Raw genomic sequence first — 26,328 nt, forward strand, 5'->3', positions numbered from 1 at the left:
AGTGATAATAAATCATGTAAGAAGGCTAAGCTTCAGAAGCAAAGGATATGCACTATATATCCACGTATTCCTTTCTCCCATATAATGAAATTACACACCACCACAGAGTTCTAACTAATCCATCTTCACACCTCATTGCAAACAACCACCGCCGCATTGGTGGTGCTTCCATATTTACACAGACATGCGGTTAGTGGCTAAATATTTATCTTTTAGAAAACTTAGTTTTAATCTTGTTGGTTTTTAGAACTAGTAATTTTCTTATCCAATTTTAATTCAACATGAAGAACAACCTAACACCATGTAAACCCAATTTTCTCCTCAATCCTCTCAGGAAAACACCAAAGTAAAATCCAAGCAAAACAATAAGAGCCAACCCAGATAGAACCAAACACGCTACAAGGATTTATCAATCGAATAACCTTAAATTGGGTCAGAAGTACATAATCGTGGTCGGCCGTACAGTTAGTTGAGGCCGTTATAGTGACCGTTGGAAGGGTGCCAGGGCTGCGTACAGCTACAACATTTCGTTGAGGGTTTAGTGTTTTTTGGTCACGAGCTCAGGGTTTAAACAGCTCCGGAGGTACATGTCTTTTCCTCATAGGTGGCACAATCCCACAAATTCTCCGGATTCACTTCCAACAATGTGAATCCAAAGACTCCGAAGTCACCATTTCTGAACTCTTTTAACTCTCTCTGGGAGAAAAACTTGAAGACCGGTGAGTTTCACTCTTACAGATACAGAGGTACCGTTTAGGTTTTTTTATTCTGGCCTTTCAGCCATTATGTAACCAAATAATCGAGATTCAGAGGCATTAAGCAGTTCATTCTCCTCAACTAAAAATTACTTTGAACTTCTGTGACAGCAACCTGTCATAAGGAAACCACCGGAAAGTTTGCTGGCATTGTAATGGGGGCTATAAGGCCTGACGCTAAAGCTTCAAGACGCATGGTACGAAGTGGAGATAACCTTATTATGGAGAAACCTACATCGATTATTGCTTGGCTTTTTACAAAAGTTGAAAAGCTACATCAAATAATATAACATCCTTAATGAAATTTCAACCACGACAAAGAATCAATAAAAAAATGATGAACTGCAAGATTCAACAGCTCTATCCCACCAAGATCTTTTAGTGTGAAGCAACTACATTATATCTTAAACCTAGTGGCAAATATTGAACATCCTTTAGTATTTGTTGTAGGAGAGCTACAATCACATTCTCTTTTCTATTTCAACCCAACACAATTGTAAGACTGCATCTTCTCTTTTAAAGGAAAACGCAGGTAAAAAAGAAAAGGATGAAAAAAGAAAGGAAAGAGAATTTTGGGGGTTGGGAGGATGAAGAAAAAGAGATGCCGCCCACCGGGGAACAAAATCAGGTTGCTTCCTTGTAGATTCTATGACAGCCACTTCCGGACCTTGAGACGTCTAAGACCATGTGCAACAGGTTCAAAGGGCACCGTGAAATGTGAAAATTAGTGTGGCCTCCAATAAACTGGTTGGTGGGAAAGGATGGAAGCCTTCTCCAGCAGCAACCCAAAAAAGCTAACCAAGAATACATTTCTTCTTGGACCATCTTTACGCATAGTACATGTACAAGCTGTTAGCAGCAGCACAGGCTATTGAGTTTTCAGTTGGATGCCATGCTAAGTGCAGCAACTTTGTTGTGAAATCAAAACAGTTTCCATTGGCATCGACCCCGGGGCTTTCAGCTCCTGTGATCAGTCGTCGAAAAAGTAATGTCAAACATAACAAAAAGGACGGCGTAGAATTGATTTGATGGTAAATGCCAATGAGAAAGCACTTACCTCGTCTGACAACTCGTGTTATACTACTGCTGAGCGACCTGGAAGGTCTAGAAGGAGTCTGAACTTGTCGCCTGAAACAGAACATAAAATATTGTTATCCTCAAGTTGTCCATAAAATTAATGCTATGTCAAGCTTCCTGAGGTCTGCTAAAATTACCTCATTGGATTTTTACTTGCTTCCAAAGTTATAGCCTCAGTACTACCAGAGCCACAACCAAATACACGGAATAGATTGCTGGGATAACACTATAACACATTAGCTTAAATGCCAAAACTTTCATTACAATAATACAGCAATCAATTGCAAGGAATGAAAACAAACCTGTAAGAACCTGTTGCTACTCGCAATCCATCACCACCAAGACAACACTCAAATTTATCGAAGATAGAATCGTTCTCATATAAATCACACAGCTGAACACATTTAAAGGAATATAGTGAGGCTCAGGTCCAAAAAAGTTACATGTTTCACCCTTTGGTTAGAATTCAGGAACCTCACCCTAGGTCTTAAATATTCATGAACCTGGAAGGTTGTGACTGGACCTGAATCCATATTGATGTCCCATAACTGAGAACCAAGTAGCACAAGGTCAGATGAGAATGAAGGGACATAAATCAGCCTCATATCACTTTGGCAGAGTAAACTATTAAGCTTCAACAGTAGCATTTGACAATATAATATAATAATTTGTAATCAGAAACCATGTGGTGTGATGATTGAAAATATTTATGGCAACACTAAAGACAAGATTTTCCCCACCAAAGAGAGAAAAAACATCATTTCTGTTTTAAACAAATGGGAACTAGATAAGAGCTGTGGCGAGCATCTTCAATGAGATTTTAGTCAATGTTGTTGCATTGACAACCTTCCACAGGCATAACGAGTACACCCAGAAAGTATATACACCAATTTACTTCTGTTTTTATATATATTGAAGTTTCGACTAAAATTTAAGTTGAACTCAGGAAACCCCGGCTAGCATAGGCATGTGTGTGTTTGTGTGTTTGGGCATCTTAGATCTCTGCCTCTCAATATTCTCACGGTATGTAGAAATTTATTCATTCATAGACCACAAGGAGTTGCACATACTTATCAAGTCAATGCTTAAAAATACTTCGTTAGTAAGGTTGTATGTAGCATTCCAGACGTCAAGTTCTAGATATAATAACATTACAAACATTTTATGCCAACATGAAGTAAAAATGCAAACAAAAGATACAAACCTTAAGAGTCATGTAATCGCGGCTAAGTATATATCTACCATCCTTTGCAAACTTAATATCTGAGATTGAAGCAATAATCTCTGTGAAGAATGATCTAGCACCAGGTGCCTCCTGTTCTTCAAACCTGCATACCAGATATTTGAACCAACAAATTTGACATCACTAATGGTCCTATTTTCACCAATATTTTGAGACCTAATAAAGGAGAGAAAAAAATGAAAGGAATACTTTTCTATCTCTTTTGGCCCATGTATCTACAAGATAAAGCTAGTCAAACATAGTACTGTTCTATCCAGTTTGCAATAAACTTCCTTATTCTTTCTCCCCATTTTTTATTTTTTTCATGATAGGTGGACTATAAGGTGATTACAGTCAAATGACAAGCCAAAGCTTACAATTTAGCATGAGAATCACACAAAGCAGACTGCCGCAAATCAATTAGTCGAATTGAGCCTTTGGAACTGCTATAGGCTAATGTATTGCAATGGGTGGGGTGGAACTCTGCTGATGTTATCACCTCTGCAATTAAAATGTATATTAAAGGAGTCAGGCGAGATTCTATGAACAGTATCTTGACATTCGTCAGGGGGAAACAAGCAATCAATGCAGCTATTACAAGTTTGTCCCTTAGATTTTCATAGATGGGAGTGACCAGCTTAATTGTTCAAATATGAGGTAGCTGCAGAAACCTATACCTCAAGATTAAGAACAATGTGATGTGCTATGTATAAGACATTTATTTACATTTTGAACTCTCCTATACGGTCCAAACTTCAACCATTAGTAGGCTACTGAAAACCAACTGACAATTTGAGTTTCTCACGACTCCCTCAGCCAACCACCAGAAAAGTACTTTTTAAAATTATCCACCAAAATTTTTCAAGTTTGGAGTGTAAAAAGGCCAAAAGATTAAACAGTACAACCCTCCATCTTATTACATGAAGAAGCTTACCAGTTAAATCTTCCATGTTTGTAGGCTTCACATCAACAATATTGAAACTTTGACTGCTAATTTCCAAGTTCCAAAGATTTATTCGCAGATCATCAGCTGATATAAAAGTTTCACCATCACTAGGAAAAGCCCAAAAGAGAGTCAGTAAGTACTTGATTATCATTTCACTCAGATTGTCAAGAGCATAGATAACTTTTTTGATTGGTACGATAAGCTGTTCAATGTCTCAATGACCAATAATCATCAATATTGAAATCCCGCAGTAGGGATGGATGATGTGTGCAAGGTCAATAAGAAAATACGAATTAGCTATATTTAATTTGTTAGCAATTTTAAAACTAGTCCAATAAACCCCAAAGTTCAATAGTATGTACTAATGACGGTGTTGCAAATGACATATGCAAATACATGCTCAACAAAAGCCTAGCATAAACCCCAAAGTCCATAGTATGTACTAATGACGGTGTTGCAAATTACAAATGCAAAAACAAGTTCAAGAAAGAAAAGAAAATGAGCCACCTGTTGTTTGAAATTGAATTGATATGATAATCATGAGCATGAGCATATACTCTTCGACATCTAGCGACCAGGCTAGTCTCATGGCTAGTTACCTACATAATGAAGTTTTACAAGTCAGTTCCAGAATTAGTTCAGAAACGTACCAATAGTAAAGAACTAATCAAAGAGGAAGCAAGGGAAAAAGCAAACAACATGACTAATAAGGGCTCCCAGGAAAAAGGGATAGAGATCCTAATTACCAAGGACAAATACAAGCATAATATGAACAATTTGAGGGTCTTCTGAAATACTTAAATGAATCAAGACTCACTCAAACAACATACACAAACGAACACGTATATGCAGATTACATATCTTTATGTATAAAAATCTATAAACATTGAAAGAAATAACTGTCAGCTGATAATTAGAAGAACAGGAGGGGCCCCAGTTTTGACCTCATGTCCATGAAGCGGATTTCTGGGTAACCAAAAAAGTAAAAAAAAAAAACACACAGATGTAATGTATAATACAAGACACAACAAGAAAGTTTAAACTGGGCCAAGTACTACTACCTGTGGCAGTCGCAGCGAAGGAATCCCCCCTGGTGGAAATGAAATGTCATTGCTAAGAGAACTGAAAGACTGGCATCCCCCATTTGCAAGATGCATTTTAGGATTACTCAAACTGCTTGAACTACCAACACTGCCATTTGCTACAGTTTTTGAAGGATCCACATTCATCTCAGAAACTTTCTTGACCTTCTTTTCTTGGACCTGTTTAACAAACCGGATACAGCAAAAGAAATGAGAGCTTGTAGGATGCGCTTGCAAACAAGATATAACAATCATTATATTTTCTTTCACGCTTTGGAAGAAATTAAATATATACACATATATAAGGACCAAAGTAAAAAGCATCATGCCACTACATATTTATATATAATCATTTTGTAGCATTAAATCAAATAGTGACTAGTTATATGCCTCTCACAGTACAGGCAGTACAAATTCCAATTTGGCACATACAAGGCTGTACTTACAATACATATAGCTATCCAACACCATGCTATAACTTCTTTGCATGTGGAAATGCATGTGCAGAGAAACAAGGTAAGTGCTAAATATGACATTTAATATGCAACTTAAACAAAGAAGTCCAAACATTCAATACAAGTTCAAAACTCTCGTCCTATTCAAAGTCCTCAAAACAAACGTCAAGTATAATAGTCGCATCTATTTAGTTAATTTTATACTTGTAGAATAGTTGCATCTAAAAGTTGCATGTTAGAAAAAGTACAGGGCGGGTAGTTAAAAATACCATGTAGGACTTTTACTTGTATTGCTGACCAGAATTATAACAACAAATTTTAAACTGCTACAAGCAAATTTTGCTTTCCTACCTTCCAAAATTTAATTGTCTTGTCATTAGTAGATAGGAGAAACAGGGCACCATTTGCTGTTTGGCACCATCTGATTTTGTTAATTTTCTCCTCTATTTCCAAACTCTTCAGATAGTCAAACTGAAAAAGAATATGCAAATTATCAATATAAACAACTGGGCACAGAGAGCACACTTATATACATAGGATGGTGATGCAATAGTGACTCATGGAAAAAAATACCTCAGGCTCATGGCTCTGAAACTCTGTTTTGTAACGGAACTCAGGGTGCCTACTGACTGAATAATCCATCCTTTCTAAATCCCTTCTGGAGGAGCCACCATGCTACACATATAGCATTCAAATACAATTTAATGTTGCCACAACCAAGGAACAGTATGGCAAAATCAAAACATTGAAATAATACAGAAAGCATGTAAGGGCAGAAGAAACACACATCTTTTGTATCTGTCCTCTCAAAAAGAACCACCCGGCCCCCTCTGTCGCCAGTAGCAAGATGGTCACCAGTTTTATCAAATTCAATAGCAGAAATAATGTCAACTGCAAAACAAAACGACAAACTACAATTAAGCTCTTGATTGCATTATAATGTCACCTTTTGTGAAAAGTACTCTGAAAAGGGTTATAATCGCTCCCCCTTTAGCTCTTACCACGTTCATTCTTTTACAGGTAAGTTCCCTTTCCAAATAGAAGCAAGAATACATTCCTAACATGCCTACCTACTGCTAGTTAGTAATGCGTCGGTCATGAACCCTAACTAATTTGGGTAAGCTATATGAATTCATTCATACCCTTAAAACCTGTTTTACATCCACCCTTGTAAACATCCATTTAAGTTGCTGACAATCTTAACAGTCTAGTAATCCCCATCTAACTCCTTCTCATTGAACCTTCAATTCAACTAAAAATAACCCCTTTGGGAACTTTTGCCACTGTTATCCATCATACTACAACTACACCATTGACCTGGGCATCCATTATATTTATTCATTTGTTGCGATGCTATATCTCAGAAGGTTACAATTTGGATGCACTTAAACATTTATCTAGAGAATTGGGTTTTTCCAGACTTCATTATCGATCACATGATATCCAGTGACCTAGTTGCGAGCCATTCTAAATACCTGGTTTCTTTCCCCCTGGGTAACTAGTGTATTAGTATTAATAATTAAAAAACTGAGAGCTCTATTTCTGAACAAACAAAATAGTATAATGTGGTTATACTTTTCTCCATCACAGAGACAGGAAATACAATCATACAGATAAATGTCTCAGGCTATCTCTAACCACTAGTGAAAACACAACAACACAATGACCTCAATCAAAGTCCAAAATCACGTAACACTCCAAAAATCAACCGCGAAAGCAAGGATGGACATTAACAGCGATGCAACACTATAATGCACAAATTGACCTATTAAGAACTAACAAGAACCAATAATAAGACCAAATTACTGAAACGTAAACTGTAATCACAAACCCAAACCACCACTAAACTCAGTTCCAAACTACTTCAATTCGAGTACAAGTTCCACACTGTGTTCTTCTTCACCAATCCAATAACAAGTAATGCAAACCTGACCTCACAACCGCACCCAAAACCCCCTACTCTCCGTAAATCCAACCCAAAAACCCAACACCAAACACTGATATTACTACAGAACCCAGATGCAAAAACACAAAATCACACGATCTGAACCGGATCAAAATCCAAAAAATCAAAACTTTAATGCAAGACAATACCAATTGGATCCAAAAGAGGAATTACCTTCCTGAACTTCTTCACCGGCGGTACGCTCGCCGAAGACCTGAGAGAATTTCCAATCGAGAGACGCCGGTGGAGGGCCCCCCGGAGCTGCTGCGACGACCTCATCAGCACCGTTCATTTCTTCCTCACTAATTCGTTCTCAAACCAAAAAAAAAAAAGAAAGCCAAATCAAAAAGCCCAGACCCCAAAATCCGACGAATCCAATCACCGCATCGAAGATCGCTTTCTGGGTTTGCAAGATCACCGAGAGCTCTCAAAAACCCATCTCCAAAAACTCGGAATCACAATCGCAATGGTGTCTGCTGATTTTCCAATTCAACCATATTTGAGCATCGAAAGCACACCAAAGCCTCTCTCTTTCTCTCTCTCTCTCTCTCTCTCTCTATCTACTACAGGGGGAGCTTCCTCTCTCTCCTCTCTCTCTCTCTCTCTAGAAGGTGAAAGATTGGATTTTTAATTGAAAATGAATTTTTTTTTTTTTTTTTTTTTGGGGGAGAGATGAAAATCACTGAGCAAAATGGTTCTCTGGTTTTCAGAGACAACAAAACACAAGAGCGCACACACTTCTCTCTCTCTCTAAATTTGTTGGGTTTGTGATAAGATCACCTGGAAAAGTGACATCTGGACCCTTTGGGGGGCTTTTGGTTGGGCTGTGGTGCTGGAGTGGTGAGATCTGATTGGTTGGTGACGGGGTGCGGTGTGGTCAGCTGGTGAGATTAGTTGGTGATGGGGAAAAAAGGGGAAGAAGAATTTGAGGATTTTTTTAACTCTTTTGATTTTGAGGGGGGTGTTAAAAGGTGGGGAGAGAAGAGGTGCCCTTGTTTGAAAATGACATGCATGCCCTTGCTTTCTCATCTTTTGGATTATTTGGCACTTGTGTGTTTTTGTGGGGCTTTGTGGAATTTTCGATGTTAATGGTTGTTTATAGTTGCATGAGTTTCATTGTCATAGATTAGAGTAGGAGCATCAAGTGTGTTGATGAGTGATGAGCTTAATCTTGACCATCCAATCCAATGACTTCATGGGTTTGCATATTTCTACTCCGTTGACTTTTGCAACTTCTAAGACCATAAGAAATTGAGAATAGTTGTGAAAAGATTTTTTTTTCTTCTTGTTGATGAGGAAAAAACAAACACGGGCTAAATATAGCCTCTCTTAATACAAACAAAACCTAAAAGATCATGATACAAAGAATTACAAGCTAAAAGAGGAAGAGAATTGTTCCAACTTGCAACTTGTTGAGAATGACTAACGTTTGTGATTATATCAATAAAGGAAATATGCTTCTCTCCAAATATGTGTGTATGTTTATATTATATGTTGAAATTGTGAATATTTTGAAGCACCACCTTTCGAATTCTCCATCGAGGAGTAACTCCATTATTTACCCTGAATAGTTGTGAAAAGATAACCATGGATTTTAACTTTAAGGAACTTACTTACATAATAAAAAAAAGGAAAGATAGCACGCGTATGTGTTTAATTAATTTCCTAGCTCCCATCTCCTTTGGATGTGGTGAAGAGCTTTGCTCCTTTAATAATCAAGACTAGAATGTGAACCAAAGACCATTGGTTTTTAAGTTTTTAGGGAGTAAACTGTTGACACCAAAGCAACCAACTCTATTTGTTTTATGAAGAGGCAAATTAGCTCCCTCCACCATAGTAAATAAGGGAAAATGAGGTCAGCTATGGTTCTTGGCCAATTGGGGAAATACGAGATCACAACCTGAAACCACCCAATTAGAATAATTAAATATGATTATCTGTGTGTGTTTTTTGAGCAGACGCTATTGCCTGGTTTGCATTTGTCCAGCCCAATATTAAACAATCAATGGGTTAATTGGATGGAATAGAAGATGGGTATCATCAACAAAGCCATCATATATGCCCAACTGGTCTATTCTTAAAAGTTCTATTTATGCATGTTCCCAAGGCCTTGATTAGGTCTGTCTTTGTATTTGACACCCACTTAAGTGTTGAGAGTTGTGGGCTATTGCTCTGCTTCTGGTTCTAATTCCTTTCTAGTGTGATGCATGTTACTTCACCGCACAACGTACAGAACATCTCCGGCCAGACCAAAAAATTAACATAAAATCATTTCCGACCACTTTGGATTCTATTTTCCTTCATTGCACAGCAAAACATCATTTCCGACCATCCGAGACATCATTTCCGACCGCTTTGGGTCGTAGGAAACGGCTATGTTTTCGTCCGAAATGACTTTTTTTGTTCTATATATCCTTCGAGATATGTTATGATCTGCATCACACTTGTCACTTGGTAGTTTCAACTTTCAAGCTTCATTTGTTCCATTCACACAAGAGCACATGGAAGCACGTGTACATGTCCAACTCAGAAGAGAACTGGAATATAGATGATCGATGGTATCTTTCATCAACATCAAGACAAATGAGAAAATGCATGACTATACATGGAGGTAATTAAACTATTGTTTAACTACAGATTTCGTTATCTTTCCCAGAATTTCTACGTTTGATTTGCTAGTACTGTTTGGTTCCAATTTGTCAAAATCTGATCCTAGAAACCTAGTAATGAGGATCATACAGTACGTATTAATGATATAGCTTAATCTTGACCATCCTATCCTATGATTTCATGGTTGTAACTAATCATATATACATGGGATTTAGTTCAAGGAAACAATGTCAATACTAGAATCTGAACCCAATACCGTTGGCTTCTAACATTTCTAGGGACTAAACTTCTATACCACCAAAGCACCAATTGAGCTATTTGTAATTAAGGGAAAATGAGGTCACCTTTTCGATCTGGGGCCAACTAGGAAGACGTATAAGGACGTCATACCTTGAAACCAGCTTACCAGCTAGCCAACCCATTAGACTCATTAGATGTGATTTAGCAATTGTTGTTTGTGGAAAAGATTAGCTAAGTTCCTTAAATTCATAGAAGGTACTATCGCATGGTTGAAAGGCTGGAGCTGAACATGAGGCCTCCGGTCTGCCGCAAACAAAGTTACATCGAATTAGCCACTGCAAAGCATGGATACGCCAAATTGAGTGCGTATCCCGTACCGATACGAGATACGGGTGCGATACGCGTATCCGATGAATCTAATTTTGGATACGCTTTACTTGGATAAGTTATTTGGTAATTAGATTGGATACGCGGGGTAAATGAGACATTTTCACCCAAAAAGGGCAAAAAAAAAAAAAAAAAGTCAGAATGTTCGCGTCTTCTGGATTCGCCTTCTGCCTTCTTCCTTCTTTTCCTCTTTGCTGGAGCTTATGGCGACTGTGACCTCTAAGTACTACTTCTCAGCCTGTGATTCTCTAGACTTATTTCGATCAGTTTTTCTCCTTCTCCCCCCTAAACAGAGAGGTATTCTCCTTCTCCTTCTCTTCTGAATTGAATTTTGTAGGTTGGGTATGGACTGGGAATGTGGCTTCTGGATTGGGAAATTGAGGTTTTATAGTCTGAAAATAAGGGTTTATGTGGCAGCTTCTTGAGGTAACATGGACAGGTGGTTATGGAAGGTTTGACTCGTAGTTACATAGATGAAAAGGCTTCTAGTGCAGTTCCCATAGATGAAAACGGGTGAAAGATGGTGGGAATCCAATGGTTCTTTTATAATTATATATAAATAAGATTTTCCGTTTTCTCGTATCGCACCGTATCGTATTCACCTACCCGCATCTGTATCAGTGTCAATTACCCGTGCTTCAGTTTTGGTCTTTAATCCAACGCAGCTTCTGCGAAAATGGGTATATTATGAAAAGGACATCGATCAACAAGTATACAAATCCATCATATATGCCCAACTGGGCTATTTAGAAAGTGCTAGCTAATTATATTGATAGTTTAATAGTTATATATATGAGTTTGGTTTTATGCATGTATTAAGGCCTAAATCATGTATGCTTATGTTCTTTTCTTTCTGGTTTATGCTATTATGCATGTAAGTACTTCAGGTGAGGGATTCTATTTTCCATTCTTAACTAGATAAACAATTTGATCGAGCTTCATATAATTGGGGCTAATGATACATATACTGATATACAAGATCAACTTTACACCCATCAAGCAAAAATATTACCTTTTTGTGCTATTATTTCTTGCTATGCAAGTATGCATCCTCTCTATCATCATTAGACCACTAATTGTTAGTTGTCACTATAGTAGTTCAAGCTTCGACCACAGGTCTACATACAATACCACAGGGGAGCACGCAGGATGTGCATGCCCAGTTCAGAAGAGTAGGTATTAATATAATATCTTTGATCAAGATCGATCAAGACATGCAAATGATAATTTTAGTTCTAGCTTTTTTTGCTCTTAAATTTGGAAGCATCATATCATTATACTATATACTAAAGCCCGGTTACCCGGTTACTGTTACTACTGTTCATAAGAGATCGAAAAGACGATTCTGCCCTCATTTGGATTTTTTTTGCGCCTCTGCCACTGACCTTTTTTTTTCCACTCTCTTCCTCGGTTCCTCCAGAAGCTTCCCGGACCGACTTTTTTGCTCTCTCTTTTCTTCCTCCTGCTTTCTAAACAGCCTCCTTCACTCCCTCAGCCTTCTTCCTCCAGAAGTCTCTATCTACACCGACGTCATCTCCTCGAGTCTTCCAGAATCCAGACTATCATCATCAGCTGCAACTCCCTCTTTCGCTGTCCCAAAACTGAACGATACACCAGAATTGATATCATCCCAAAATATTTTTCGAATCCATCAATCGTATCTTACCGGACCAGAAAAATTAACTCTCCCCAAATCTCTGTAATCGGTTATTTCCAGGGTGTCTGGGTTCGATCAAACATCTCTAATCTTCGTTGAAGATCCGCGGCTCCACCGGAAGTCTCCGATTCGGTTATTTTCTGATAAGCCTGGGTAGGTAACGATAAACCTCGCTCTTTCTCTTTCTGGAAGTATCTATCTGCACTAACATCTCTACACCGACATCAACTCACATCAACTCTCGCAGACTATCAAGGTTAGCCACTAAGATCAACAGCGATAAAGCCTTTTTTCTTTTGGGATTTTGTTGTTCGCCCAACACAGAGAAACAGAGAGAGAAGAGAACGGGGAAGAAGGAAAAGAAGGAGAAGAGAGAGACGGGAAGCTCTTGCTTAAAAGAAAACAAGTGAAAGGTATTTGTGACTTAGAATCTGATTTGTTGTTTTTTTGTTTTTTTTTTTTATCTGAAATTTTCTGACTGAAATTCTTTCTGGGTCCTGTATTTGATCGGTCAAGGATTGGATGCTTCAAAATTGAATACTTGATCATAAAGAGTGAGGCTTTGAATCATTTTGTGCTCTCACAATTAGCAAATATATTGATTATGCTGTTTTTGATATTGGGTTGTCATGGATTTTGCTTGCAGGTTGTGCTCACTACTACTGTTCCTCTTTCAAGTGAATTCTCTCTCAGATCATCTGTGTTCCAGGTGAGTTTTTTTAGAAGCTTTGTAGATGATCTCATAGCATAGGTAGTTGGACTTGCCGTTCTATTCCGATCGTTGTTTGCGTCATATTTGTATTCCATCTCCAGCATCATCAGACTCCTATTCAATCTTCAGCATCAGAGATCTTTGCAATCATCGTCTGCTCTTTGCATCCGACTTCTATTCGATCTTTACCATCTGTTCTTTTTGTTTAATCTTGGTGACTGGATTGGTTTTGGGTAGACGAAGCTTGGGGCCAGCAAGCGTAAGTGGTTTTGAATTTTTTCACAGTTTTTTTCTGATTGATTGAAGCTTTAGATAGTTGGTTTTTGTGGATTTGTGGTTTGATTCATAGACTCTTTTCAGCTGTTCAGATTTGCCATTTATCAATTTCCCAATTTTCAAGGACAGTTTCAGATTGGATTGTGGTTTGCAGAAGCCTGAGGGCATTTTCGATCACTGTTGACCTTCCATAAGGTAGTTTAAAGGTGAATTTTGCACTGTTTTTTTGAGTTGGCAGAGGTTCAAGGTTTGACCTTTTGATTTTTGTTCTCAAGAATTTGATATCAGGAAGGTCAAAGTGTCAAATTGTGTGTTTTTTTTTTTTTGAGTGTGAGAGAGTAAGAGTTCATTTAGAATTGGGAACGTTTTGAATCGGCATGATTCAAAAGATAGTTTCTTTCTGGTAATCGATTAAATGGGTGTAGACTGATAACGGTCTGCAGGTTGACTGATAATGGCATGTTGGGAGGAATGTAAAGATTCCTCCTTTTGGCTGGTTTTAATGGTCCGCAAGTTGACTGATAATGACTTATACACTTTAGAAAACAATGATACTTGGTTAGCAATCGAGTCATGAAAATGATATCAGTTGTTTGTAATGAAATAATGGTTTATATATATGCTACCTGTAACCTTATTTGTTTTTTTTTTTTCAGATTGAACATAGATCAGTTGCTTTGAGATAAAATTATTCAGGTTGGCCGCACTTTGCTGTGGGAGTTAGGATTGTTAGTGAATTGTTTAGGAAAGCAAGTGATTGTATACATAAGAAGTTGTTATGTGTGGGATTAAAGAAACTGAAACTGAATACAATTGACATGAAACTGAAAATGAAAGGGTAGAAAAGAAAGTGTGAATACAGCTTAGAAAAATGTTTTGGAAATTGAAGTAAAGATCCAATCTAGGAGACTGGCAGAAGCAGAAATTGCAGAAGGCTAGGAATTGAAGAAGTTTGCAAGGAAATTCAATTTTTCGTCTATGAAAAATTATTATCTATATCATGTTTACTACTTTTTACTGATCTACCCGAGCTGCTTTTGTTTGATTTTGGCTATATTAATATGTTCCTGAAAACGATTGATCTCAAACTGTTTTTTCTACGATTTGCAGTCTTTATAAGAGATCAACCACTCAGATACAAAAGACAAGACGGCAAATCAGATTGTGTGCGTTTTGGAAAAGGTAGATACTGATATTTGGTTTTTGAGATTGATTGGAATGAATTTAGTACTGCTATCTTCATAGTGATTGATTACTGAAATTTTCCAATTCATCAAAACAAAAACCTTTTTTCTTTCTTTGTTTTGTTGATTAAAATATCTGTTGTAGCTTTTGAATATCTACAGAGGCCAAAGCTTTTTTGCACTGTGAAATCAAGATAACAAATCAAAACCACTGTATTTGTTATATAGCATATAGTTAACAAAGCATCGTTTGTATTAAATAATTCCAATTTATCTTACATAATAACACATGTGAATGAAAAACTTCTCAGTAAAGCTAATACATGGATATAGGTGTTACATTGTGTGAACTTCATTTTGACTGTTATCATCATTAACTCATCTTTTTACTATACCATACTCGGTTCGAAGTCATAGTTTGTAATATTATTTACATCTTTGCATAACAGAATACCTTTCATGGTCACAATTCTAGCTCTGAAATCTTAGAATGAAAGCACCAAAACCATCTCTCTTTGCATTCTAAACTGTTTATAGTAGGTAATAACAGTAAACATTGTGATCTTTTACTGTACTTTTTTTTTTTTTTTTGGGTCCTGAATTTCAGTCATTGGGTTCAATATGTCAACATTTTAATAACCTTGATTTATTGCATTTCTATGTATTATCAAATTTCTTCTCTGATTTTCATGTTTCAAACACGAGATAGATTTGAATTTAGCATGATAACTTGCAGCTACAGTTCACCTGTTGAACCAGTTTTAGAAACAACAATGTTAATGCATTGGCTACCTTTATTAGATTATCAGAATATATTAGTTTTTGCATTTAGGTTTAATTAGACCAATATAGTTTGTCTTTTCTTCCCGTGAATTGCAATGTGACATAGTTTCGTAATTTACATACTCAATAAGCATACGAAATATGTATGAACAAAAGTCCATCTTCCTTTTTCACACTTAGAAATATGCAAATTACTAATAGATTTTCTGTTTTCTTACAGCAAAAAAAATTCTCTACACATGCTCACAAAAAAAAACTTGGCTGACCAAAACAGAATTAGCAGGAGGCTACCTGAAACTAATCAATTTACATCTAGAAGGTAAATATATTTCTCAAAATAAAATCACATATACCTTTTATCTTCTGCAAAGTTCAGCGTATTATTTTAATTTGATTCGTTTACCATCTGATATTCATACAGTTCTATTTCGAAGTACCTTTGGTCACTCTAACTCAACTGTAGATTTTGAATTGAACTTTTTTGCACTATTGTTTCTACTTTTTCTACACTATCTTATTTGATATAGATAATTACAAATTGATATGCATTATTTCACATTAAATTGACAGAAAAATGGGCCACACTCTGATTCGTGAAATCAAAGCATCTCAATTGAATTTCAAGTTAAGAGCTTAAAAATAATACACTCTGATTATGGAGGCCAAAGAAGATAAAAGGTATTTAGCTCACTGATTTGTATTTGTATTTTTGTTTTTTGAACAGCTCCCAAATTAAAATTCCACTGATAGTCTGAGAGGAAGATTTGACTAAAATCAAATAGAAAAGGTTTCATCTGTGAACATACTTCTTTTCTTATTTCTTTTTCTTTCTTTAGCTATCCTTTTATTGTAATGAAATTTACAGGAGCTTACTGATTCAGCGAAGCACAATAGAACGGCTTTGAGTCTGAGTTTATTTGAGGATCTTCACTTACAGAGGTTGCTCTCTAGGTTAGTCAAGTAATTAAATCTATGCTTTAGTTGAATTTGTGATCTTCTTTCTCAGTTCAAATGAATTTCCATTCTAACATTCAATCATTTTCAAAGACGTACAAGTTTTTCTTTTCTTTGTTTCTGGCATGTCTAAATGAATACTTTCTAATATTTTCCATGAACTTGCATATATGATTATTTGAAGAAAAAAAAGAACAAGGTGACAAAGTTGTAGTAGGTGATTTAAGTCTCTGTTTTGATTTTATTATTTTTATTAATTTGATAGTTTGATTTCTTATTATATGCTCCGATTCATAATTTTCGGATTTTGTTGTTCATCCAATACAGAAAAAGAGAGGAGACAAAACAAAGAGTGAGAGAAGAGAACAGGGAATAAGGAAAAGAAGCAGAAGAGAGAGGCGGAAAGTTGTTACTCAAAACAAAACAAGTGGAAGGTATTTGTGATTTTGTGCGAATTTGATTTGAAATTTTTTGTGGATCCCGTATTTGATCGGTCAAGGATTGAATGCTTCAAAATTCAATACTTGCTGATAAAGAATCAGGTTTTCAATGATTTTGTGTTTTCACAGTTACCACATATATTCATTACACTGTTTGTGTTTGTGCATATATATTGACTTAACTTTCAACCATATGAAAACACTATCCTGTTCTTGATCAATGAAACTAAAACACTATTGTGATTCAGTTGACGTTATTCTGCCTTTTCCTTATGATATGCATGCTTTGTGCTTGGTTGGTTTTGTGTGGCAGGTGTATTTTTCAGAAGTTCTTCTCATTACTTTGTTTTATAGGGTACAATAGTGAATCTTCTGTTTATGATGCTTCATTTGATATGCTGCTGATTAGGTATCAAGTGCTCGACAAACCAAGAGAGGCCAACACCTTATGAAATGATTATCTAAAAGCATCAAAAGAGCATTCTACCTGCAACCACTCTTTAGCTGGAGACTGAAACGCAAGACACACCTAAAGAATAGTTTATCCCTTGGTAAGTTTTCTCTGCAAGCTATTTTATCACTATGATTGATAAAAATATACTCTACTACTTCTCCACTCTTTTCATATTAAAAAAATACGATCATCACTGTATATTGATTCTTTATCATTTCCTATTTTCAGCATGAAATTGATGATTTACTCTAAAGTTACTTTTGATTAAAAGTAAATTGTATCAATGTTCATATAATGTATACTAGATTTCATTTCAATTCAATCTTGATATAATGTATACTTTCAAACTTATTTTCTCTCCCAACAGTTGCTCTTTGCATTCATAACGGTTTTCCTTTCTCCTTATTATTTCTTTTTTCTTTATCTGACTTTAGCCACAGAAAATCTGATCCAACTGTAAATATTAACACTGAATTGATTCAGTAGCATGTGTTTTTGATTAATGTTGACACTATTTTTGCAAGTTTGTTGACTACTCGGCATTTGATGACCATGGTTCCTACTGTCCTTCGCAGAGTCAAAAAATGTCTTGGTTGTATCTAAGCAGACCATTCTACTTGGTGTGGAGGTAGTGCAGTAGCTGCTCATGTTCTACAACTGCAGCAATTGGATGTTCACTGATACACAGAATTGGAAGCTTAAGATATTGCGCTCCAAGGTTAGCATAATCACTAACTACACAAATGAAATCAGCACATTCCCCAAACAATGCTGACTTTTTGAAATCAGCAATAGCCATTCATTCTCAATAAAAGTTATCAAATGTACATTGCAGGAACTTCATAATAACAAGCCAAACCGCTAATTTTCGAGCCAACATCCATCAAACAGTTCTCATTATTGTCTTTCATCTATTGCTTTATTAGACGATACATACCAAGTTTGATTTGAAGTTATTGATTCCAGTGAGAAATTCGTGTAACATATTTTAATCATTCTTTAATGAAGGTGTGCAACAGAAACATTCTACTATGTAATGTTATCCCAGTAACATATAACAGTAATTCCCGCAGCAAAGCGCGGGCAAATATTACTAGTATTATACAGTAATCTTTCATGATATGCATGAGTGCATGACAACTACACCAGATTCATGCAAGGTAATGCTTTCTGTCGGAATTTTCCAATATTTTATTAGGCGGATTAGGTTGGACCTTTTTCGATTTTGCAATCATTCCAATCAAGTACGTTGCTAGCTCTTCTAATTAGGTATAGGTATCTTCCACCTTCTTTATAACTACGGCATATATTCATTTAGTTGCTTTTATATTAATCTCATTATTCCATATTGTTAATTAATGTTACCTATGTAAGCTAGTTTCGTTCTAATAATTTAGTTGAAGGAATAGTAAATAGTTCTTATTAAACCACGTACCTTAATCATCTCGTCCATCTTTTTTTTTTTTTATCAATAATAAACTTCATTAATAATGAACTGGATACAATGAGTTTCGGCAACATCTCATACACAGAAATGGTCACTGGACTTCACACTGGAACTCCAAAAAGACTGACTGACAGAGCCAAAAAAGGCCCCGACTCAACTACAGACTTAGAAGTTGCACTACAAATAAAAGACAAAGACAATATGCGCAGGAACAGTGAATCATTGACACACAACTTTGTCAACACTAACTCGCCACCCAGAGTCCTCTTGACCTGCCTTTGATCGACCAAGTCTACACTCGTTGTGACTTCGAACCCAACCAAAGTGAAAAGCTGGACTGTCAGACCTGAGACTAAATTAAACCCAAGACCATTGCCACCTAAATGTCAACAACGTCAATCCACACCTGCTCCAAATCGCCATCACCTCCACCCGAAATCAACAGGAACAATCCCACTAGAAGGCCAAGGATGATTGTCTATGCCAGTATGCCACCGCCAGACATTTTCACCACCGCTGCTGACCCAACTTCAGAACAGGACCGACCTCTAGACCACCGAAAAGAAGATTGTCTATGCCAAAATTGCGGTGCCTCTGACCCGACACCTAATACTTAAAACAAAACCTTAAAAGTGACTTATTGCTAAGAAACAAAACAAAAAAACCAAACCCTAAAAACTAGTAATAACTGTCCACCACCAATAGCCCAACAAAACATTAAACCCGGCTCAACCCGGCATCCATGCTGCGGGCCGCCATACCCACCGCCCAACCTATTGCCATCCACCCTCCTCCGACACCTAAATAATTTAAAAGAAAAAACAACTAAATAATTTAAAATAAAAAATAACACATCTTGTGCCTAGGGAAAACCCCAAGCCCAAGACCCAGTCCGGCAAGGAGAGGCCCACAGCCAAGCTAGGGCAAGGAGAGGCCCACAGCCAAGCTAGGGCAAGGAGAGCCCAAACTGTGAATCCAGCCCAAACCAACCGCTGCACAGGCATCACCGCTCCACCATCCCACCTCCAACATCGTCGCGCCGCCGCCGCTTTCAGATCCCAAGCGCCGTCGAACAAAGCTCGCCGACAGAGCCCCAGCAGTAGTCATCCCCCGCCACCATACCCCTACAACCCGAGCACCCAAACTCATGATGCAGAACCGCACCAGAGCCTGGACAATCGCCATCGCCCTCCCCAAACCCACCATTAAGGGTGAACGACCCTGCTGCACGATCCGAAACCACCGCCCCACAACCGTTCATCTCCGTCTGCCGCGCATCCCAACCCCGTGCAGCCACCGCCGTGAGCCAAAAGCCAGATGGATCCCTTCAGCCCAGCCTCGGATCACTGGACCAAGCCCTTGAGAAATCATCCCGTCCGGCCGCACTCAACCCACGCCGGCGAGGCCAGAGGCCTGCGCCTACGGCGCCGCGCAGCCGGACAAGAAACAGAGAAGACGATGACAAACTTTTTTTTTTCTCGCTAGGGTTTTTTTTTTTTTTTGTCTACGCGTCATTCTCGTCCATCTTTGTTATTCAGAATTTTCAATATATAGCTAGTTGTTAATGTAAATTGCTTAAGTTGGTGAAATACATACAGTTTAATGTAAATTGCTTAAGTTGGTGAAATTCATACAGTTCACACGTACCTTGAAATTTCATCTTGGTATGTAACAGTAGCCTCTCAATATTTCACCTTCTTCCATTGCAATTTCACTCTTCCGATCCTTTTGGCCTTACATACATTATGCTCTGCAATCATGTTTGACGTTTCATCTTCTTCGCAAATCCCTACCATCCCTCTGGTTCAGTGTGTCAAATTCTTCGATGCAACCCCAGAATTTTGGACCTGTCCTTCCAGTTCGTCTCACAGAGAGATCAAAGGTCTACAAAAGAACAAATTAATTAACTACCCCAAATCAGCAAGCCAAAACAGGAGAATGAAAGAAACCACTCACTTAGGAAATCCTAATAGAACCATATCAAATAAAAAATTCTTCTGTAACTAATATGTAGAACTTGAGATCGATCGAATAACTAATTAAATGACTCAGTCCGCTTTTACAGCCCAACATCAAGAGTCAAGAGTCCGGTTCATCATGAGCAAAACCAAAGGAGTGAATCTAGGGATATATCATGACGTTTTTCTCATCAATCTCTCAGAGTAAATAGAGTGATAGTTGGTGCTAGATGCATATGTATGTTAAGGAATAAAACAATAAAAGTGACTGTGGAAGAGAGATACAGAGAAGTGACTGTAGTCAGTTAATAATCCGGCCTAATAATTGAAGGTGTTTCTATTTGAACTCAACAAATTTCTTAATATACCCAGCAATTAAAAAATTGTCCTATTTCCCTTGATATATTACACCCAGCATACACGAACCCACAATGCCACAAGTATAGCGATTGCTATTGTTTTCCGATGACGACCTGGAACAAAAGAAACCACGGAGATAGAGGTGGTTCCTAACTTAATTCCTATAGTCGTTGAATTGAAAATGTGGCTTCCACCGAGATCTTATCATTTAGAGTTTGCTCAGGCTGAAAGAGTGATGTTTTATTGCGTTGTCGTGAAGATGGCCTGCATATGGTGGAGTCTGCATGTTTTGGAAGCAGCAGCACAGGAATATGCAGAGAAAAGAGATGTTCATGCACCAGAGATCATAGTTGACCACACTGTCTATCTTCCACCGGCCTGCTCCCACCCATCATAATCCCCATGTTAATTCCTGTTCTGGAGGTTGTTGCATAATGGGAAGAATTGTATTGTGTTTTACCCCAAGTTATGAGTCCCTAGCGTGGTCTTTGACCAAATGATCCATTATTCAGTTGTTTATTTGTAAGCGTTACTAGTTTCCTCTTGTGAGTTAATTGCTAGCTGGTGAAGAAGAAGACCCACATAGGTTGGAGACTTGGAGTTTCATCTAAATCAAATTCAGGGACTTTAATTAAGTATAATAAGCAAGGAGATAAGAGGAAAAGAAAAACTCAAAAAGGTTAAAAGAGTATGTCCAATTTTCTTGTTCTCTGAATAACTTTTGTCCGTGGTAATATAGTTTAACTATCATTTTCTTTGGTGATCATACAGTCTGGGCAGCCTCAAGAGCCTCTCTACTCAGCTTGCTACTGTGTTTGTTGGGTTTAATTAAACAAGGGTTGCTGGGTTTATTTAAACAAAGGTAAAACGGAAACTATAGAATAATATTTAGAATGCTTGGTGTATTTAGATATTTGTTGGATACATTTAGAAAGACCCTAATTAAATCTAAGAGCAAATGACTATGAATTCTTGGTCATCAAATGATCAAATGACCAAGTGAAAACTACTTATAAACAGTACGCATATGAATTTATGGTACTAGAAATCAACCCCGCGCGATGCCGCGGGTATGTTCTATGTTTAACTACAGCAAATACAAACATTCGTAAAGGCCACCTCAAGTATTATATTCACAGCTATCATATTCAGTTGAGAAAAAGAATAATCAAATGGTGCATAAAATTGATCTGTCAATAAGTTGACCAATGTGAAATTGAAATCATCTCTACGTGAATGATTGTTTAGCATTCAACTTTTGAAAATCATGAGTGTTCTTTGAAGAATCCCAAATAGCTTATCATCAATCTGTGAAGTTTTCTTACCAACTTGAAAAATCTCAATTATCTGCAAGAGCAAGAGAAAATGCTGAATTAGTACAATGCTTTAATCTGTACATGTATACAAACAATCGGGACTTTCATAGTGCTACTACAATGTTAGTCAAGTTTAGTTAATCTATACATAATGGAAGTCTAGAATCTGTACATGTCAACCTGTATTGAAAAGTATACTTTATAACAATGCAACTCTAATGACATTTGCTCATTTGTTTACTTCTCTGTGCCAATTATTTGTTCATTGTTTACTTCTCTGTGCCCATTATAAACTATATGTATCCACAATGCAAGTCTAGTCAATCTGTACATGTTAATATGTTCCTTTCTTTCTCTCTGCGCTTGTGGTGAGTTTGAATAGGAACTTGAGCTGGCTAGAAAGAGCGAGATCAAAACTGAACCTGTAGGTGTGATGAGTGTTGTAATGTGTGCATGACGTGCTAAGGCCTTTATGCATTGGTCAAGACAAAGGTGAAAGAGTAAGCATTTCTCAATAAGTTGCTGAACCCGAATAGATCAATTCATTCATTAGCAAGCAGTAAAATTAACTATATATTATGGTAATTCAAAATTTCAAATATGGGAACCAGTTTGCTGGCAAATGAGAACAAAGGCAAATTCCAAAAAGAAAGAAAGACATATGAGCATAAGGATGAGCACTTGCTCTGGACGAAAGAATAACATATTCATGTTAGCTAGCTCTACTTTGTCATAATCATACAACAGAATGCGATTAACACCACATCTTATTAGCATCTCAGCTGCTACACTTCCTATGCAACCTATTCCCTGCAAAATTTCATGAGGATTAAAGGTCACCTATCAAATAACCAAAGAGTGACTAATAAGTTAAATATACTGCAATGAAAAATTAATGAGAGCTACTTTGAGTCATGCTACTTTAATCGGAGGGAGTTTGTGGTAGCTGACTTGTATTTGTAGTAGCTAACTAATTAGTTGTAGCTTTAACTATGCTGATTGATGAGGTTGTATCATTTAAGCAGGAATGACATAAATTTGTGTCAGGAAAAACCAAATTTGAAATGAAACAGTACTGCTGCATCGTTCTTGTATATGAATATTTAGGTATATTATAAGCCAAAAAAAAAAGAAAGAAAAAAACCTGAAAATTGAGTAGTGCTGATGTTTATGATGAGTTGCCATCTATATGCAGCAAATATATGAGTTGTTGACCATAAATTCTACTATTAGAGGTTAATTAATGCCATACCATGCAATATATAGAAGAGAAATATTGTTGAAGCTCAGGGACTATGAACGAAATTTCAAGGACATGGGGATGCATGAATCCATGAAATGTAGTGAAGAGTACTGATGATTCTCGCCATGTAATTAAATTTCACAAACTTTGCTTCTTCAGATCGATTGCAGCAGAACCAACTAACCTTCTCCATCATTGACACAACCACAAACTCTTCCTGATAATTTAAACCTACTACCTTAGCTTGTTCCTAGACTCAAAGACTGAGCAAGCAGGAGAAGGCTAAGTAAGCAACTTCTGAGGCTAGCATGAAGGTATATATAATTAATTCTAGGATGCATCGCTCAGAAATTCAACCTTTTTGAAGAGGATGCTCTGCAGCTCAGTTTTTTGTTTGATAGATTACTCTAATTGTCGAGATAAAAGAAACATCTTAATACTTGATAGACTGCCAGCATTCTATTCGTCATGGCAGTCCAAGTTCACACACCAAAGCAACATTTACATATTCTACCGTCTGTTAGGTAGAATAACATATTAACTGTTGCTTTCTTTTGCAGTTCTATCAGCTGCTGGGGGTATCAAAGTAAACAGCCCTAAGATCATATTACTTGAACTAAACATTCTGTAGCTCTCATTCACTACTTCTTGACCATGTCTTTTACTGACACTTTATATGTTGCGGTACAGATTATGTCATACTTGTAGCTGTTGTGATATTAGTGGGTTTGTTCAGCAGTCCAAAGTCATACACTAAAGCAACATTTTTAACAGACTCAATAGATGCTACTCTTTTGTCAGTCAAACACGTTCCCATTACCAAACCACAGAAATCCGTATTCCAACAATAAGCAAATTTCACTAACTCGACTCTAAAAATAGACCAAATTCAGAAGCCAGAAAACAACATATAGCTGTCCTATTCTTTCAAATTCCCTTCAAGCCTCTCAATTTACATGAGAAAAAGACTCGATTTTTGGTCAGCCAGACACACAGCCCATTTTAACCAACAACAGAAAATCCATTTCTTCAAATTCCCATCAATCCCCTCCATTTACATGAGAAAAGAATCAATCTTTATTCTTTCGCAAACTCAAGAATCCAAGAACCAATCTTTGGTCAGAATGACACAGTCCATTTTAATGAACAGCAGAAACCCAAATTACTCAAGCACATTTCATTTGTATTCTAAAAACAAATCAAAATTCACAAACCCAAATCAAATTTCTCAAGCTATATTAAACCAAGCTAACCAAACAGCGAAGTGGAGAAGCAAAAACAACCAGTCAAAAACAACCAAAACGTAGCAAGGAATTCAAGAAAACTAACATAATCTAACTATACCCAAGTCTCTATACACAAAACGTAGCAAGGAATTCATTACCTGATTGTTGTGAAGTTTGATGAATCTGAAAATTAAGAGAATTGATTTCTACAGTTTTGTAGCTTCACCGTCAAATCAATTGATTGTTTTGTAAAGTTGAGAGCGAGAGCTGCAGCTGCTGCTGTTCGGTTTAGGAGGCAGAAGGAGGAAAGAGAGAGAAAAAAAACTCGGTCTGGGAGGAAAAAACAGATCAGTGGCTGTGGCAGAGCCGTAAAAACAATTCAAATAGGTCGGTGTATATAAGAATTGGCTCGGCTCCAGCCGACACACCAAAACAGCTTACAAACAGTACATGGCTTATGAACAGTAAAACGGCTTATAAACAGTTAACTGACGTTTTATATATAGTAAATTAGATACAATTAGAAAATAGAAATATCATTACATTTTTAAACTACAAAAACTAATATTAAAAAGCATACATTATAATCATTGCTCGTAATAAATTTAATGAAAAAAAAAATGATGTTATCACATGTGGAGTGAGCTGAAACCAACGATATGGCTGGAGACAATGGATATTACCAGATTGCCAGACAAAGAAGAAGTAATTGGTAGCAACACCTTGTTGCCTATTAGCAAAAGAACACCTTAATTTTACTCGTACTATTCCAATCATTAAATTTTTATGTTCAACTTGGTTGGTATCCATTCGTATTAATGGTTGCAATTATTTTGTCTTTAGCTTAGTGCGTCAAACTAAACTAACAAGGTTAATGTTCATGTTTCTATTGATAGAACAATACTAGAGAGAAGTTCACAGAGAATACATGCTGCCCATGGGGAGAACTCTCATGAATTTGAATTATTTTATTTTTCAGAGAGTCAAATCTATTCTCTCAACAGGGTAAGAATGGAGCATTGTTGGTCATGGCATATTTTTTTGTTTCTTATGTGGACAGAGATTGAGCATGTAAGTCATTCTTATCGGCTATTGATCCATCCACACAACCATGCCAGATGATTCATATATACTCGCTGCTGGTCTTCATCAACACTTCTATAAGATAGTTGAATTTTAACTTCCTCCAACACCTTATACTTCATACTCGGTTACAATTCTGGTGAATGTAATTTGTTTATTTGTTGGAAATACAATTAATTTAGAATTATGTTGAGAGTTATGGTGAAAATAATGGTAGAATTATGATGAGAATAATGGTGAGAGTTGGTGGCTTCATAGGTTATGCGAGTTAGGAAGGTTTAAGGTTATCGTAACGGTCTCATACTTATGTTCATCGTAATTGTCATACTTATGGCATTGTCTAGTGTAACCCTATATAAGTAGGTTAGTCTAGTTGAGTAATGTGTGTAGAGGAGTAATTTGTAGAAGTTTTATTCATAGTGAATTCCTTTATCGGGTATTATGAGAGTCACTTCCATATCTCCCTCTAGGAGCTCTATACATATCTTTCGACTGTACATCTCCCATATTCATGCA

General features: G+C 36.9%; 1 protein-coding gene and 2 long non-coding RNA genes across 23 annotated transcripts; 1 reads left to right on the top strand and 2 right to left on the bottom strand.

Annotated features, from left to right (window-relative positions):
• Window positions 1-1,054: 1,054 nt before the first annotated feature.
• Window positions 1,055-8,173, bottom strand: LOC133725373 (serine/threonine protein phosphatase 2A 55 kDa regulatory subunit B beta isoform-like). Of its 4 annotated transcripts, none has more exons than XM_062152596.1 (14): window positions 7,657-8,157; window positions 6,325-6,428; window positions 6,111-6,212; window positions 5,889-6,008; window positions 5,059-5,262; window positions 4,508-4,599; window positions 3,989-4,107; window positions 3,432-3,555; window positions 3,037-3,160; window positions 2,312-2,380; window positions 2,135-2,226; window positions 1,970-2,047; window positions 1,813-1,883; window positions 1,055-1,719 (listed from the first exon to the last, which is right to left on the bottom strand). In XM_062152596.1, exons 1-14 carry the CDS (start codon window positions 7,772-7,774, stop codon window positions 1,583-1,585), a joined length of 1,554 nt encoding a protein of 517 aa, XP_062008580.1. In that variant the 5' UTR covers window positions 7,775-8,157; the 3' UTR covers window positions 1,055-1,582. The 4 variants fall into 4 exon arrangements, with proteins under 4 accessions (XP_062008580.1, XP_062008582.1, XP_062008578.1 ...); XM_062152598.1 differs by having other exon boundaries at window positions 5,062-5,262; window positions 7,657-8,156; XM_062152594.1 differs by having other exon boundaries at window positions 1,055-1,883; window positions 7,657-8,173.
• A 3,955-nt stretch (window positions 8,174-12,128) lies between these two features.
• Window positions 12,129-18,299, top strand: LOC133725375 (uncharacterized). Of its 18 annotated transcripts, none has more exons than XR_009854395.1 (15): window positions 12,129-12,529; window positions 12,624-12,789; window positions 12,893-12,930; window positions 13,023-13,085; window positions 13,190-13,347; window positions 13,449-13,570; window positions 14,021-14,060; window positions 14,475-14,546; window positions 15,552-15,650; window positions 16,056-16,118; window positions 16,197-16,282; window positions 16,613-16,719; window positions 17,135-17,276; window positions 17,755-17,897; window positions 18,015-18,299. It is a non-coding gene; the product is annotated as an uncharacterized LOC133725375 (long non-coding RNA). The 18 variants fall into 18 exon arrangements; XR_009854393.1 differs by having other exon boundaries at window positions 13,449-13,559; XR_009854399.1 differs by lacking the exon at window positions 14,021-14,060 and adding an exon at window positions 15,902-15,955 and having other exon boundaries at window positions 13,449-13,559; window positions 16,213-16,282.
• Window positions 18,300-22,783: 4,484 nt separating this feature from the next.
• Window positions 22,784-25,083, bottom strand: LOC133740627 (uncharacterized). The gene is made up of 2 exons (XR_009861344.1): window positions 24,888-25,083; window positions 22,784-23,070 (listed from the first exon to the last, which is right to left on the bottom strand). It is a non-coding gene; the product is annotated as an uncharacterized LOC133740627 (long non-coding RNA).
• Window positions 25,084-26,328: the final 1,245 nt, after the last annotated feature.

The sequence above is a fragment of the Rosa rugosa genome, chromosome 1 (genome assembly GCF_958449725.1).
Source record: "Rosa rugosa chromosome 1, drRosRugo1.1, whole genome shotgun sequence".
NCBI classification, from domain to species: Eukaryota; Viridiplantae; Streptophyta; class Magnoliopsida; order Rosales; family Rosaceae; genus Rosa; species Rosa rugosa.